Here is a 17,925-nt window from a genome sequence, read left to right as displayed (position 1 = left end):
TATACAATAGCCAATTCCAATTAAAACTTTTGTAAATGTTCAGAGCTTTCTGAATTGTATGACTGTTTTAATAGCTAAGATTTTTTATTTTTTTGAAGACTTACCCTCATAAATTTGTTTTTAAATTTTACTTCTAACCTTGACAGTTTTTTATTTATTAAACAAGTTTTCTTTACTGTTGATTTAGCTGTAATATTATTAATACAATGATACAAATATCCTATGCCAAAATGAGAGGAAGTGAGAAATCATAAGGGAGCAAATTTATCAAATGAAGAAGATAAAAACATTTAGGTATTTAATTTCCACGTGCAAATAACCAGTTATTTGGTCTGGTTTGGTATACAAAAATCACAGCTGATATTGCAATCATGAGCATAAATTAGGCATGCAAATGAACTCACACATGTTGAAAATGTAGGCCCTTTTACTCATTCCCCAATCTATTGTGTTTCCTATTGTCTATGACAGACAGTTAACCTATACACATTCCCACTGTTTGATATTGTCCCATTCTTCTTCTTCTTCTTCTTCTTCTTTTTTTTTTTTTTTTGCTATTAACAAAGTCTTGGATTTGACATACACATACTGTGTAGTCTTTAACACTATTTGTTATAGACCTTCAGTTCAAGTCCTTTTCTAGCTGTTGAACTATTGAATTCTTTTATTATTTCATTGCCTCAGTGTGAAAGCAGAATCCAGCAGTCCACAGACGTTGTATATTATTTGCAATAATCACATGGCCAGCAATAACTATTGCTGGAGAGGACATCTTTCACAAAATAAATAAAACACCTTGCACAGTAAGTCACAAATGTGGTTTTCATTTTTTTCTTCTCAAAAGAAGAACAAGACAAAGTAAACATTTATTCTATTGTACATAATGATTCTGTTTACTTTTTCAAGAAATATCATCTTGAATCCATAGATCTTTTTTGCTCTACAAGTACCTACTGAAGCTATGGGATACTTGCAATAGGAGCACATGCCCAGTAATAAGTGTCTGTGGAATCAGGCCTAAACCATTGATACCATAAACAGGGAATAGATAGGACTACACACTTCACATCACTGAAGACTGTATGAGGCATTCTTTTATTAATGGACATTAAATTAATGCTACTACCCAGATATATATATATAAAAATGCTCTAGTGGTTACAAGTATGCATATCAATACGGTTAAGCAATAATATTAAAAATAAATATTTGAAGCATCATAAGATCATTCTATTAAACAAACATCTAAAAACTAAAAACTTTCCCCAGCTGCTATTTATTTAAAGGGAGGAAAATACTGCTTTTAAAGAAAAATCAATGTAAAACATTGCATGAACTATGCTTTTTTTTTTTTTTTTTTTTAAACTGTTTTACTGTATACTGCTCTTGTTAAGGCAGAGGAATACAAATCATCATGATTACCATTATCAAAATAAACATAAAATAACTTACATACTGAATTTGCAATACTTCCATGCATAAAATATGACAGATAGGAAAGAGACTGATAGCTTACTCATGCATTAATCCTCGTACCACTGTGTTTCCATAGACATGAGAATGAAAGAATAAGGTGTACAAATAAGGCTAAAGTGTGTATCTAATCAGCAGTGTGGATCGAGATATCTCAGCAAATTCTGCTCCGAACACTGCAGGATCTTGCTCCTACCAAAGAGAAAGTGTTTTGGTTTGCATTTAAGTTTACAAATATGCAGTTATGATTCAGCAAGTAGCCTGTTAGGATTTAAAGAAAGTTTCTATGGCTATGAACAGTCTACAACTGAATGCTCAGTGTAAAAAAAAATATAAAGTAACAGAATATAAAGTAACAGAGGAAATTCTTTTGGCCAAAACTGCAGAGACAAACCTGTATGAAAAGTGCCATATTTATGTGCTTTTATGGCCTTTGGATGAAACTGGACTCCACTAAAGTCAGTAGCAAATCTCTCACTGAATTCCATTAATGGAAAATGTGTTACTAAATTTCCTGTCCTGCTTTGAAAATCTCAATTCTCATTCCTAAAATCTATACATAACAGACAGGACTTGTATCTTTAAGGTTTTATCCAAAAAACACTCAGAAGGAGGAAGAGCAGATTCAAAAATTCTATCTACATTCACTGGCTATTGTTGACTTGTGCTATTCAGTGGATTTTTTCACTCTTGTTATTTACTGAAGTTTACAGAAACTATGGACTGAGGTCATGAAAAGGAGTCATAAGACTCCATATTTGTTTTAAAAGATTCTCCCTAAATGATTCATTTTCTCTTAAAATATGGCATTAAAAATTCTTGGAATGATGAAACATAGAAGGAACAAAAATAATAAAACTTTGATTTTATATTATATAGTATTTTTCAAACAAAAATATTATTAAATCATGCAACATCCCTGTGAGTCAGACAAGTCAGATGCTTGAGATAAAATTGTAATATTACACTTAATATTAATTAAAATTAAATATTTACCCTCTCTTATATATACATCTACATTTGTCAATAATCATGTTTCGTGCTAGTCTCTAAGTACTGGAACTGTAGTTACTTTTTAATAGTGGAATATTTTTTACCACTTGGACAGCCATACTATACAAATATTGTCTAACAATAGTTAAAATAAAAAACAACATATAGTCTAGTAGCATCTTAAAGACTAACAAAACATGTAGATGGTATCATAAGCTTTTGTGGGCACAACTCACTTTTACGCCTGTCATCTGAAGAAGTGGGTTGTGCCCACGAAAGCTCAAGATACCATCTACATGTTTTGTTAGTCTTTAAGGTGCTACTAGACTATTTATTGTTTTTAAAGTTTTTCCTTTTATAGATTAACTCGGCTACCCCTCTGAAACAGTAAATATCGTCCATCACTGAGTCACTAAAAGCTCCTGGCAAATCACACTTTTTTAAAAAATGAAAAGAATAACTGTTTTATTATTTTAATAGTATTAAAATAATTCTATTTTCCCAATTCACTTCTTCTTGAATTTGCATGTAATAATTGGGTGGGTTGCCCAAAAACACCACGTGGACCCTATTCTGCCATCCTTACTAAAGCCTTACTCCTCAAATGGATCCATCAACATTAGGATAGTGGAATTGGGCCGTTGACCTATTTACTTGTGAGTTGATATGCTACAGCCTTCATGAAGAATGCACTTACGTAGACTTATGTTTATATTTCCCATATATGCACTCAGGTTTGCTGTGCAAATTAATTACCAGCCTGCATATAGACTACAAATATACTCTGAAGTAGGTCAAACACAATTTTACACTGTCATGCACAAACGGGTACATGCGAGAGTGCAAATTGGAGCTATATAAATCTAAGTACAGTGGACACCACTACAGAGAGAATATTTACCCATAGTAGTATCTGGGGGGAGGAGGGGAGAAACAGACATTTCCTGGTCTAATTATAGAGAAAGACTTTGATATTTCCTGTATCACTGGATAACAAATGTGAGAGCAAGTCCTGACATTTTAGTAGCAACCATTGTGCCTGTTTGCATGTGCAATCTTTAAAGGTACAAACCCATTTGTGAAGGCAAATGTGAATTCTTGTGGGTGCAAATATTACACTAGCCTTTTAAAATCTGTCCTTGCAGCAAAATGGAAGTTAATTACCACAATATTAACTCAATCTTTGCACATTCCATCTTACTATAGTAAAAACAGCCTCTTGTACTAGCAGAACCATTATTTTATTCATTGTTAGAGTACAGAGGAGAAATATAATGTATAGCCAAAGACCAGGGGACTTTCAACCTTTCAATAGCTAAGAACAACATATTTCTTTCTAGCTGAGATAAGAGCTAGAATGATTATATGGATGACAGAGTTAGACTTGATAATGTACTTATCAGTTATGAACTCTGTTCAGTTGTTTTCCTCGGATTTCAGTTCTTCTAGGTTAAGTAACTTGTTTCTAGTGCTTCCTGTCCTTGAAATTTCTAATGTGTAAGAAATATAATTTGTTGAAAATGTCTAGTTATGATGATACATGTCTGAGGCTTAATTTTAGATTATGCCCTATCTGCTTATTCCTATGTGTGTTAAAAGGTGAACATTTAACATTTTAAAAACATTCTAAGCCAGTAAAAGGCTATGTTATAATGTTCTTATTTCAAAATGACACACAAAGAATAATTTACGTGCAGGAAATAAACTATTGTAAATCTGTTTCTCCTTCATTTGCCTTCAAATAACCAGTTCCCTGCAATACTTGATAACATCACTAACAGCTAAGAGTTAGACACTATGCATAACAATCCCTTCTGTGCATTACACCTGATAGCCCTGCACAATATAAAACATTTCTGTTCATGCAACAAGGGCTTATTGACAAATACGCAGAATGAATTCTGAGAATAAAATTTAAATATCACAATCAAAAGCCGCCCCATTTAGTGGCTTTGCTTTCTTACCGTCTATCCTTCTCCATTATGGTTTCTGGAGAAAGGATAAAATGAACTAAGTTGCATCCATCGTAAGCAGAGTTCATAAGTTGTATCAAGCAAAAACCCACAGATATCAGCACCAATCTGAAGAAACATAATAATTAAATAAGTGTTCATGACTGAGCGTACGAATTGCACAATCAGGCCCAAAATAAATAAGTCTGTTAATAAAGGTCACTAAAAGGACAGCTATTTTTCTTGATTTTATCAGGGGTCCTACAATAAAGCGTGATGAACATGGAAAAAATTCCCAGTGACTGAGAATGTTAACATAGGTTTGACTACATTTTAGTAATCATATTTTTAACTCAACTTGCAAAATTAAAAATATTTTTTGAAAATGAGTGATGAAACATATCAGGAAGAAAATCTGTTGTTGTTGGCACATCATATAATGGCTTCATAGGATAATCTTGGATTCATCTTTAACTGGACAAAACTGACAAAGTTACATTTTAATCAGCACCTGCTTATATTCAGTGTATGAGACTGTTTGCCATATCAAGCATTTCATTTAAGCAAACAGTTGGGTTCATTTCAAATGAAGTAATACTATCTAATACTATCAATAAAACAGTGATAGCCATTAAACAGACTTACATATGGAATCCCAAAGAGATTAAATTCCAGCATTCCTATTATTGACATGTGCATGTCTTTCCAGTGTGAATAGTTGTCACCTAGCCAGTGACCTGTGTATTTCCCACTTCCGACAAATGTAGAAAGACTCAGAACAAATGCTCTCTTTCCAGTGGCTTTCTGAACAGCACTGGGAAAAAATGCATCAACATCAATGAAGACAAGGAAAGAGGAAGAAAATGAAAAATCTGGATGTACATGGAGACTTACATAATGGGAAAGAAGGGACAGCAGTGCTTAAGTACCCAAAATACCAGGTGTCCCCAAAATATGTCCACTTTTCAAAGTCACAGACATTTCAAAAGTAGGGCACAATTCTCTTCTCAGCTCCACATGGAAATTCTCAGAAATATCTGCTATCCTGACATATACCTAATTCCTACTGAGATCAGTATTTATCTGCAATTATAGGAAGAAGAAACTGAGAAATAATATGTGGACTGCAGAGAAGAAATGTTGCCAATGTTCGTTTACTGCAGACTATGCCCCTGTCTTTTTGTAATATTTATGATGATTTGGGACATCATCAGGGTCTTCCCAAAATTACTATGTCTAATCTATAGCCTTAACAATACACTCTGTAAATCTATACTCAGATTGCTATAAATTGTAACTCTCTAAACTTGGACTCTGTGATTTGGCAACACCCATGGTCCCATAGAACCACAATTATGCCTGGAGCAGAAAGCCTTGGGGTACGGGGGCTGGTGGTGGGACTGGGAGCCCCACGGCAGGGCAGGGGAGGGGGGAGAGTTTGGTGGCAGGGGGGCCCAGGGGTATGGGGAGCCCTGCACAAGGGGGGTCTGGTTGTGCATCAAGGAACCCTGTAGCAAGAAGGTCAGCGAACCAGCAAGCCTGGCCAGGTCAGTGCAGCTCTACTCTGCACTAGTTAGGCCTCAGCTGGAGTACTGTGTCCAGTTCTGGGCGCCACATTTCAAGAAAGATGTGGAGAAATTGGAAAGGGTTCAGAGAAGAGCGACAAGAATGATTAAAGCTTTAGAGAACATGACCTATGAAGCCAGGCTTCATGAACTGGGCTTGTTTAGTTTGGAAAAAAGAAGATTAAGGGGGGACATGATAGCGGTTTTCAAATATCTAAAAGGGTGTCACAAGGAGGAAGGAGAAAATTTGTTCCTCTTGGTTTCTGAGGACAGGACAAGGAGTAATGGGCTTAAAGTGCAGCAGGGGAGGTTTAGATTGGACATTAGGAAAAAATTCCTAACTGTCAGGGTGGTCAAATATTGGAATAAATTGCCAAGGGAGGTGGTGGAATCTCCCTCTCTGGAGATATTTAAGAACAGGTTAGATAGACATCTGTCAGGGATGGTGTAGACAGAGCTTGGTCCTGCCTTGAGGGCGGGGGGCTGGACTCGATGACCTCTTGAGGTCCCTTCCAGTCCTATTATTCTATGATTCTATGATTCTATAGCTGGCTGGAGCCAGAAGTGGAGTCATTGGTGGGCTGGGAGGCCCGTGGCAGGGGACCTCCTCTAGACTATCATATTCCCTCTTTTGGGATCAATGAGGTCCCAAGGGACCCAGACCAGAGAGGTCCAAGCTGTATTAATAAGTCTGACCCCCCCCTCTAAATTTACATGGTCATCAAGTCTCGTGTCTTTTCCCATAAAATTCACTGTATAAAAACAATTGTACTACTTTGCTTTTAATATAAGAATGTGTTTACATAGTGCTGTTAGATAATAAAGTATTGCTTTGATGGCAAGAAAGCAAAAGGCAAGTATATAATCAGGGCCACTAATGAGGAGGAGCAAAGGGTACATTTGCCATGGAGCCCAGTGATTTAAGAGTCTGGGGCTCTTGTCTGCCTGCGCTGCTATCATGGCGGCAGCAGCAACCAGAGCCCTGGCCCTTTGAATGGCCAGATCCCCATGTGGCGCAGTCCAGGCAGTGCTGAGGTCTGCTGGGGGAGGCTAGCCCTGAGCCCAGCCTCTTTTGCCTGATGTCTCGCCCTTTCCAGGGGACCGGACCTAACCCTCCCCCATATTGCCCACGGCCCAGTGAAGTCTGTTGGTTGCCCTGTATATAACAAGCACCAAATCAAACCATGAAGGAAATCTTTCTAAACCAAATGTGTCCTTCCTTTCATTGTTTCACCTCATTTCCTGTCCTGGTATAACAGACTTTTCATGATAGATTTTTCATTTACACTTCAAAATATGTAATTTCATTGTGTGAGAGAATAATCAAAGAAATGGGATATTATTGCTTACTGACAAAGAAAACATTCTTCGAATGCCTAGTTACAGAGTAAACACTCTATTAGATTAAATATTTTAGTGTTTTCTTAAATAGTCTTTAATAGTATGTGTGTTATATCAAACACCCATTATTTGATAATCCATGTAATTATGTTTGGGAGTATTTACAGAATTAATAATTTTCAGAGGAGCCTAAAATTTAGGAAGCCACATTCTATTCAATTTCTCTTAAATCTGGGCACCTAACTCCTTAGGCTGGCTTGAAAACTGCAGCCTTGATCATTAATATTTTTGTGTAATAGTGTTATCACTTTCCCTTATTAATGAGATTTGCACAAAGGCCCTAGCACACATAAGTGAGCTAAGTGTTTCGTACTGTACTGGCTTTTAACTGGTACAAATTTTTCAAAATGTTTTAGGTTGACATTTCTAAGACAAACTAATAGGTTTTCATACAATAAACCAATGAAGATTAAGCTTATGTGCTAAATACTGCAAGGTATACAATGCCTGGCACTCAATGGAATTGGCCTGGTTATTATGCAAGGTGGCTAGTTGGTAGAGTAAGTTACATAAAACAAGACTCCACATATCCTAAAGAAGTAATGTCCTGGCAAAGAAACTCTCCTTCCTTAAACCCTAGTATAGGTCCTTTCAGATACTCCATCTTTATAGATGGGGTAAATTAGTGGTCCTACTTACAATACAATGTTGAGTAGTAGTACTACGGAGAAAACTAGAGCTGGATGAATAGTTTGTAACAAACAATTGAACAAATTTTGCCATTTTGTGAGTCATCACAGAACCAAATCTGATTTTCTCAGATATATTTATTTGAAGGTATTCACAGAATAATAACTATGAATAATTCTTGGTCTGTAAATTGTATGAGAGCTGATTGTTGCACATACTCAATATTAAAAAAAATCCTATTTGACTTGGAAACAGATCAATTGAGATGTTTCTATTACCTGATTGGATTTCTTAGAATCAGATTTTAGATGCAAATACTCATGATTATTGTGTTGTAATTAAATTTCTGCAATCTATGCAGTTTTGATAAACATTCCTGCAAGTAATATCATTTACATTGTTTGTGGAAAGTGAATGCAAAAAGTGCACGAACACAGCCACGCAGCCGTGGAAGAATTTTGTTTAAAAATCCAATAAATGTCCATGGGAAATTGCTTGCAGTATTTGCCCTGTTCTACTGCAATTCCCACTTTTGTTTTTAAATGCATTGTGAGCTACTTTATGTTTTGAAAACTATCTTTCTGTCTTCAAGATTTCTTTGTGTTTGGTTGAACAGTGTATTTCTCATGAACAATGCTATTCTTCAGAAGCAGGAATGTGGCTGAGAAAGGCACTTGTGTGTGATTTATGAGGCTGGAATGAGACAGATATGAAAAGGATCAAAATTGACCTTTACTTTCTGTGTTAGTTCTGTACAGCAGACACAGCATGCACAGCACACAGGCTTACTGTTTATGATGGAGTGCCTAGTGGGAGGCAGAATGGTTATAAAGTCTCAGGGCAGTTTTCAGAGGTGGAGGTGGACTGAAGCATACAATTCTTTTATATCCTAAAACACCAGGGTGAGAGATTGTGGGCCAAATCTGAACTCTCTATTGAGTTCTCTTTTGTAGAGGCAATATATTCCTATGTAGCTGTACCAAATGTAGCAGAATGATGGGACCTCTATATACTATCACATTACAGTTAGTAAACACTAATGTTAAGACAGAGAAAGATTTTCACTTCAGATGAAACAAATTAACATGACAGAAGCAAAGATTCTGTTTCCTTGAAATTATAACCTTAGTACATACAAAGCAAAGCAAACTAAACAGATTTTCTAAGTAGAGCCCATTTCAAAGCTTTCCATGTAATATCAGTTGTTCTTTAAATGCTTCTTTTAACTGAATGTTTAGAAGATCTTTGGATGACTTACAGGAAAGTTGGTGGTGCCTCTGACCAGCCAAAGAGAGAGTGTGTGTCATAATGATTCCCCAGATAAGTTTTTGAGTCTGGACATAACGTCTTCTCAGCCAGAGAGTAATCGCTGATTCCTGTGAATGGCATGTAAAGTTAGAGAATTATGCAGATCAAAATTCAGACCTCTCACATTTGTATTCAATGATGAAATACTACAACATATAGCAAAATCCTAAAGATTCTTGAGAGAATAAAAGCTGAAGCATACAGGATTTATTCCTTTTAAATTCCTGTGGGTACATCTACACTTGCACCCTAGTTCGAACTAGCGATGCAAATGTAGGTGACCAAAATTGCTAATGAAGAGGAGATTTAAATATCCCGTGCTTCATTAGCATAATCTCACCCACGCTATTCCGATCGCCATCTGATTTGAACCAGGAAGTGCGCTCCGAGCCGCGTTAGTTCGAATCAATACCCTTGGTTCGAACTAACATTATTCAAAAAATGAGTAATGTTAGTTCAAACCAAGGGAATTGGTTCAAACTAATGCAGCCCGGAGCACACTTCCTGGTTCGAATCAGCTGGCGATTGGAATAGCGTGTGGGTGAGATTATGCTAATGAACTGTGGGATATTTAAATCCCCGCTTCAGTAGCAATTTTGGTCACCTACATTTGCATCCCTAGTTCGAACTAGGGTGCAAGATAGACGTACCCTGTGTGATTAAAGATAATAGTGACAAACCTTCTTATAGATGGGCATATGTAGGGTAATATTTAAAAACTGGACACGGCATGAGGAGTTCAAGAATCTCTTCTGCTCTGCTCCTTCCTCCTAAGAACCCATCTCATGCGCTCCTCTTCTCCCTCACTCCTGTTGCTGGCCGCTTTTCCCGACAGCTTTGCCTCCCACCCCTGCCTTCTTCAGGAGGGACTCATTCGCGGAGCTGGGGCTGGGAGCTGCAGGGGCTAGCACAAAGGATGACCCATGCCTTTCAACCTCTCCTGCCTATAGTCCAGTAGACTTTGGCTGTCCAGTCAGTACATCTGCCTAGACACTGTCAGGTCTTCTTTTTAAACAGATGTTCTGATAAAAAACCAGGCACTTGGCCACCTTATATGTTATGCTCAAAGGGATGTTTCTATTGAAACAGCGGTATTAATGTAGTCCATTTCAACATCTAGAAAATCAGATCTTCTACAAAGGTAATGTCGATTCAAATGCTAACAATGATTCAGTAATAATCCTACAGGGTGGCACTTTTTCCCATTGCGTGACAGACTTTAATAAGTTCCAGTGTCAAACAAAAATAAAAATGCAAAACCACAAAGACCTTACATAATTATTTGAAATCAGGGGTCTTTAATTTGCATATCACTTTAAACTGTAGATGGTAATTAAGCAGCATGACTCAGAAAGTCGCTGTGATAGAGTAAGAATTCATAATTAGGCTCAAATCCTGCCTCTCTTTCCCTGTAGCATGGAGAACCTAAAAGACAGTGGAACTAGTCAAATCCACACTACTATATATATGAAATTACTACTAATGTAATCCCCAATACCTAAAACCATATTAGCATGTCCTCTCTACTGTGCTTCTAGAGCTTGCATCTTTATGACTGGCTCCTTGGACACAACATGCTGTAAAGACTTCTCTGTGACTGTAATTTCATTTACAGTCAATTTCCAAGTAATTTGCCTGACAATTCACTAGTTATGGCTTTGGAGAAGAAACTAGATAAGTGGAATATCCTGGTGATTACATGTCAGTTCTGTCCCAGATAAGAAATAAAGTGAAATGTAAAATTAAAATTACCAAGACTGAATCCTATTATCATGATTCATTCTTATTTTAAATGCCATAAAGCCTCCTTAATTTCTGCATCAACCATACATCTTATTTTCACAATTGTATATTAATTTACAATGTAAAATGGTTTTTGCTTTTTATGGGCCAGATTTTCAATCATCAGCCTCTGTTTTTAAGGGGTTCAGATTACAGGTACAAATAATTGTGGATACAGTTGAGCTAAATCTGTTGTGTGTGACTGCAAAGCAGCTGAGATATTTCACTGACTTTATTTGTAGGGACAATTAAAGAATACAAAAAAAGGCCTACATAAGGTAATTGTAGAAATTCCTCTTTAAGGGCTTGAAGTCAGTGGAGAGATTGGCCTGGGAAGGAATGATAGGATCAACATATAATCGTTAAGTTTAACAAACTCCTACAAATAAAAGAGCGAGGCCAGAATCTTCTTGATATTTCCTGTTTAAAAATTGTCTATTGATTTCATGAGTTTACAATCTGTAATAATATCGTACTTTTGTTGTGCTTCATTCATGAGTTTGGTCAGTGCTCTGAGCACCTCCGTGGCAAAACAGGAAAATAAAATTGTATCTGTTACAAAGCATTCATACTGGAGTGCAACAGACAGAGAAAAAAAGCAGTAAAAATATCCAAGATTTCAATGCCAATACAAACTGAATCAATTGCCTGCTGCCAATTAGGCAGCAGGGATTTGTTGACAAAATGCTGACCAGATTAATTGCTGGATTGTTAGCACCAGCTGGAGGGCTTCTGGTTTCCTGAGACTTAGTTTTAACCCCAGGCATGTTGGGTACTGAGAGAGGTTTGTCCATCCCATCACTCCCATACAACTTTATTAGAACATAACTTCCCGAAAGAAGAAGTGTTGCCAAGGATACAGAGATAACTAGATACTCTCTTAGAAAAGTGCCTAGGAATCTTGACCTTTCATCAGAGATGAGCTGAATTTTAACCTCTGAAGTGACAACTACAACACAACATAGAGGGCCTGATTGAAAGCTCATTCTAGTCAACAGAAAGATTCCCACTGATTGCAGTGGGGTTTTAGGACGATACACAACTCACAATTCAGTTCACAAACTTTTACTGCAAAATCAGAGACGGGGAGGGATTGCAATTGGGACCTACATGCTCTTTTAATGAAATTTCACCAATGCAAAAGAACTGTGTTGTGTGTTGAGGGTCAAATTTCACACCTGCCTGAAACTTGCAGTTTGAGGGACAGTGCCCCTTACTCGCTTCCCAAATTATGCCCATGACAATTAGCCCTACATTAGATCCCTTGCCTGCCACTTGCATACCACAACCCAGAGAAAAAATATTCTGGGATGGAAACGTATCCCCATCCTAGAATAGAATGTTCTCATTTCCTGTATTCCATGATCTACACATTGCCTATTGATAAAGTCCTACTTAGTGGGGCCAATAGGGTATATTTGTGTGCATTGTTCTAGTCAGTGGTGAAGGAAACAAGTAACCTCAGACTACTAAAATAACCCATTAGACGTCTCCTCACTGAAATACTAGTAGACCTAGTACTCTCTTCTGATGGTAAAATTATGTGTGTGTCTTTGCAAACAATTTTGATGCTAAATTCAGGAACATCTTGTGAGCTGACTTGACATGAGAGTGATAAATCCTTGTCCTATACATTGTCACAAGTCAAACTTGTATTAAAACTTACAGTATCCTCACATGAAAGCACCATTGTCTTCACACAATGTGGGGAAAAAATTCACACGGGGTTCTGAAAAGCTTCTAAGTAATTTCAAAGAAATTCCACAGATACTTGTGCAAGACACATAGCTGCTATTTCTGTATATACATGAATATCTCAACACATTTTCAAACCTTTATAATATTTTTCCGTCCCATATAAAATATTGGACTTGAAATACCCCAGTTTTCTTCCAGTTTGCTTATGACTAAGAGAGTCAATAAAGTCTTATTTATGGTTCAAAGCTGTAGTCCACAGGAGGGGAAAGAGCAGAGGACCAATCTGAAGAAGGAATACGTGGAGCTCCCTCATGCCTCTAATAGCAGTGGAGGAGCACAGTTTTTGTCCTACTGTGGCTGGATCATTGTCTCTTGAGTGTCCTGTCATGGCCTAGGGTGGCTTTGCAACAGCTCTGACTCAGTTCTCCTCCAGGGCTTCACAAAAAACACCCCACCCCACAGCAAGCAAACCAACCAACCAACTACCACCCCTAGACTGGGTCAAATACTCTAATGACTCAGCCCTCAGGATAAGTCATTTAACAATAATCCAGCCTTTCTAGAGTATTCCGGTCCAAAAAAGACAAACATAAAAATCACAGCCAACAGTGCAGTGTCAAGGTGGGCTCCAGCCCTTCCATTCTGAGGGTCTGCTCTTCAGACAGTCTTTTGAGAGCTCTCTAGCTCAGTTTTCAGTCTTTCTTGGGCTCTTTTCAGTCTCAGTTTCCCTCATACCCACATGGACTCCTTAAAGTTTCCCCTTGATATTTTGCTGCCACCTCCACATTTTCTTTCTTGGAGTCTTTATGCTCTTCCTTCCCTGCAGAAAACTTTCCCTAGGTCAGGGGTGGGAAATAATTTTTGATGCGGAGGGGGCACTCCAAGATTTTGGAAAATGGTTGAGGGCTGCACTCTTCCATGATATTAATGGAGGAGGTACAAGGTCTGGGATAGAGGTTGGATGCAGAAGGGAGCTTGAGGTAAGGGATTAGGGGGCAGGAGGGAATGTAGGGTCTGGGAGGGAGGGTCTGGGAGGGAGTTTGAGTGAAGGAGGTGGTTGTGACCTGGGGCACTGGAATGGGATGCAGGGGTTTGGGATGTGACAGGGAAGGAGGAGGTTGTGTCCTGGGGCACGGGATTGGGTACAGAAGAGGGTGCAGGGGTTTGGGTTGTGATCTGAGGCAGGGGATTTCGGTTCTGGATCTGGCAAAGGATATGGGTGCAGGAGGGGGACAGAGGGTTTGGGTTTTGTGGAAGAAGGGGCAGAAATGGGGGACAAAGAGTTGGGAGTCAGGGAGGCTGGGGTGCCAGTGGCAGGCTCTGTCTGAGAGACTTACCTGGGTGACTCCCAGCCAGAAGCCCAGCACGTTTCTGAGGCAACCTCCCTGGCTGCCCTGCCCCTGCACAGGCTGCATGGGCCATGTGAGTCTGTGAATTACTATGAGCCTGAGTGGGGGGAGGGTGGACATGGTGCTTTGTGTGCTGCCTGTTATTCAAACAGGCAGCCCCCATTGGCCAGAAACTGGCCAATGGGATTGTGCTCGGGGTAGGGACAGCTCACAAAACCTTCCCCGCTTCCCCTCCAGGCTCACAGTTGTGCAGGAGGAATGGCCCAGCAGCTGTTTTTCTAAGCGATGTGCGGGTGGGACAAGGCAAGAAGTGAGCCTGCCTGGGGCTCCCCGATGCATCTATGGGCTGGATCCAATGGCTTGGTGGGCCATATTCAGCCTGCAGGCTGTATTTTGCCCAACCCTGTCCTAGGTCCTCTAATCTTTCACTAGGAGGCCTAATTAAAGCACCTAACCTGCATGTCTCACAACCTTTCTGTGTCTCCTCACCTAGCCAATTGTGTCACGTATTAGGGTGGGTCCATCTCTACTCAAAAGAGTCAGCCCCCTGTCACAGCTATCCTTTCACAGGTTGCAGGGTGCACTTTTTTCCATTTTAGGCCAGCTCTGCTGATCAATCTGGGTGATGAGACCATTAAAAAAATGGGTAGGGATGGTAATACTGGCAGAAGCATTAGCTTAATGCAGATCTTTCAAACAGGCAGCCCTAGATGCCAAACTGACTAAAGAAAGTGTCTTGTGCTTTCTCCCTCTGCAGGCCTGGGGACAATTGAACCCTCAATGATTATATACCTGAATCCATATTGATGGCACAATAAGCAGTAAAGATGGAAAACAAGAAACTTTGCACTGCTTGAGAAAATAACCCACCCAAATGAAGCATTTTTAAAAGGCACTTACTAGGAACATAAGGAGGGTAGTTGAGGTCATTAGCAGCACAGCCTGGGTATTGGCCAGTTCCAAGATTGGCTGGTTCATTCATATCCTTTAATAAAAAAAGTTAACATTATGTAAAAGTTGTGGTTTTTTATTTTGAAAAAAGAGAAGGAAAATATAATCAGACGTACAATCCAGATTCCATCGTAGTTAAGGACGTTTCTGAACTCCACACACATCTGTATCCACCATTCAACTGTCCTGGGATTAGTGTAGTCAGGAAACACGGAATTTCCTGGAGGCCATACCTGGAATTGACAGTTGTGACTCAGCTGTGAGTATCTGATTAAGATGTGTGATTTTTGATTATGAAGATTCTCTGACACTGAGAAACAACACTGATATCCATATATATGCTAATTTAAGAAACCAACCTTTCCAACAGCTGGAGTTATTCCATCAGAATTGTTCACCCAGATTCCCATTTCTTGTCCAAGTTCATAGGGCCTGTAAGTACCTGGTGCTTCATCCTTACTTAGGAAAGGATCCTTTAAAAGAAAAAGCACTAAGATAACAGCTACTTTCATTTATACTTTTCAGAATAATTTGGAAGATGCAGTTAACGTAGATTGCACTAATATTAGACTAACTTAAATGGAGTTAAAGTTGAGAGTATTTTTCAGTACAAAACCAAACATTATAATTTTGGGTAATTCAGAGTTAGTTAAATGATATCATCCAATAACAATACAACTATGTTTAAGAAACATTAGTGCACAATATTCTATATTAGATTAAACTGATTATAAATAAGTATATTATTTTCCACTCTTGCCCACACTCGATCCTGGTGCCCATATTTGGCAGACCTAAGCCAGTTTAAATGCCCATATTGCCTTTCCTTTATACAACACATTAATATATTCACATTTTTAACTTTAACCGTAAATCTGAATTCCCTTAGTTTATAATACTTGGTTTTGGGATATTTATAACATCTCTGTAGCATATTTTATCCTAAATTACTGATATGTAGTCTCAACTTTAACTCCACCTCACTGTGAAATTGGGGGATTTCCTTGTTTTCATAAGTCTCAGGGGTAGCTATGTTAGTCTGTAACTTTAAAAAAAAAAAAAAAAAGCTTAAAAAACAAGTGTTCCTGTATTTGTTGGTCTCTAAGGTACTACAAGACCACTCACTTTTTAAGCTTTTTCATGTTTTCATAAGAGTTACATTAATGAATAATAAACAAGAAATGCAAAGAGAATGTAACTATATGATATTTCCAGTGATTTTAAGATATGAGGTATAAACCTTTAATCATTTTTTAAATTCTCAATTCAGATTCACCAGTACACTCTGACTGCTTTGTGCCACTCTTGAGAGGAATGTACATCCCAGTATTACCTCTCCTGTGATCCAAATACCCCTGCTTCTTGTACTTCTTTACCATCCACCTCAGATACACTTTAATCCAGTCACTCCTCCCTCCTGTATATATTTCTCTGTACACACACACATACACACACACATATCTCCCCTTCTCCTGCCCTTCTGCACCCTATATATTTCTTTGTACACATATACACTGCACACTTACACATCCACTGTTTGCATTCCCTTCTGCCCTACAGTTCAAAATGGCAACCATCTCCCATTTTTTTAATGAATGTAAGGCATAGCTGCCCTCATTTTCAAGTCTCTTTCAAAATGGCCACTGTTTCCCAGGTTTTTTTCTAAGAGGATGAAGCCAAGCTGCCTTCAGGGAAGATGGTGGTCCACTATGTTGGGACCAGGAGAAAGAGGAACACTACTGGGATAAGGAGAATGATGAAAGTAGCCATCTTTGCTCAGGCAGTCTCTGACCTGAGTCCAATTGAGAGTAAAAGGAACAGATGATCTTTTCAATATGTCCTTAGAAAAGAGCAGCTGTCCCCCACCAATAATACTGAAAAAAAAGGAAGATTACAGACATTTGGAAATACAGTAGTTCTTTGTGAGTTGTCTATAACAGAACAATATTCTTTAGTCTCTGCTGAGAGAGCAATTTTTTGTTACGAAGAATAACTGGGAAAATGATTATTCCTAGAAACAATTCTTCAAATGTAGACTACCATGCATTATGTCAGTGAGTTTTAACTATAAGAGAAGTTTGAAGAATCTGTAGTATTCCATTATTAAGATCATTAGGGACAAAAAAATTGATTCCCAATTGTAATTTTTTTTAAAAGGCTTCTTTCATTGGGTGTACCAGGCTCTGCACTCTTACTATACGCCACACTGGGAAGGAGCAGCAAAGGTGGGCCTATCAAGACATGCTGCTTAAGGAACAGCCAATCAGAACTCAGCAGCTTGGATAAAAGGAGATTCAGGGCCTGAGCAGGTTAGTTTCTGGTGGAATCAGAGTAGCAAGGAAGGGTGCTCATTGCTGGTGACAGGAACTCAAAAAGAGAATGAGAAGGCAGCTTCTAGTGATACATGCTTTCAGCAAGGAGGAAGAATTTGAGAACTTCAGCCTGAGGTCACAGTGAAGAGAAAAAGGCTACATGGGAAAAGGACTAGGAATAGCAGCAGCAAACTGAAGGAATACATGCATGGCTGATGTGTGTACGGTGTCTTGGCTGGATCTCAGAGTAGCAAACAAATCCAGATCCTCCTCAATTGCTGACTACCAAAGTGTCCAAAGTGCCAAGAAAGGGACATGGCTCTGTTGGGAATCCAAGTCAAGGGCAAAACTGAAGGAGACCTAGAGAAGGGGTTGAAGATCCTGGAGAGGTCAGTGTGTTGAACTCTTTGCTACTCAGGAGGGATTCATCCATTTTACACTGCCTGACTTGGCCAGAGGGCTAGTGAAGCTATGAAGCTGCAGGGTGTGCTGGGGGCAAAAGAGCTGACAG

General features: G+C 38.6%; 1 protein-coding gene across 1 annotated transcript in view; it reads right to left on the bottom strand.

Moving 5' to 3' along the window:
* LOC102463469 (sucrase-isomaltase, intestinal-like) overlaps positions 1 to 17,925 on the bottom strand; it is a 95,500-nt gene that overhangs the window by 23,847 nt on the left and 53,728 nt on the right. The window contains 7 exon segments of the mRNA XM_025183243.3: positions 1,517 to 1,665; positions 4,431 to 4,547; positions 5,064 to 5,232; positions 9,273 to 9,390; positions 15,052 to 15,136; positions 15,219 to 15,335; positions 15,462 to 15,575. Coding sequence (XP_025039028.3) covers positions 1,517 to 1,665; positions 4,431 to 4,547; positions 5,064 to 5,232; positions 9,273 to 9,390; positions 15,052 to 15,136; positions 15,219 to 15,335; positions 15,462 to 15,575 — 869 coding nt within the window.

The sequence above is a fragment of the Pelodiscus sinensis genome, chromosome 1, assembly GCF_052426305.1.
Source record: "Pelodiscus sinensis isolate ZL-2025 chromosome 1, ASM5242630v1, whole genome shotgun sequence".
NCBI classification, from domain to species: Eukaryota; Metazoa; Chordata; order Testudines; family Trionychidae; genus Pelodiscus; species Pelodiscus sinensis.
The sequence above is the reverse complement of the archived record's forward strand: the minus strand, read 5'-3'. Positions and strand labels throughout refer to the sequence as shown.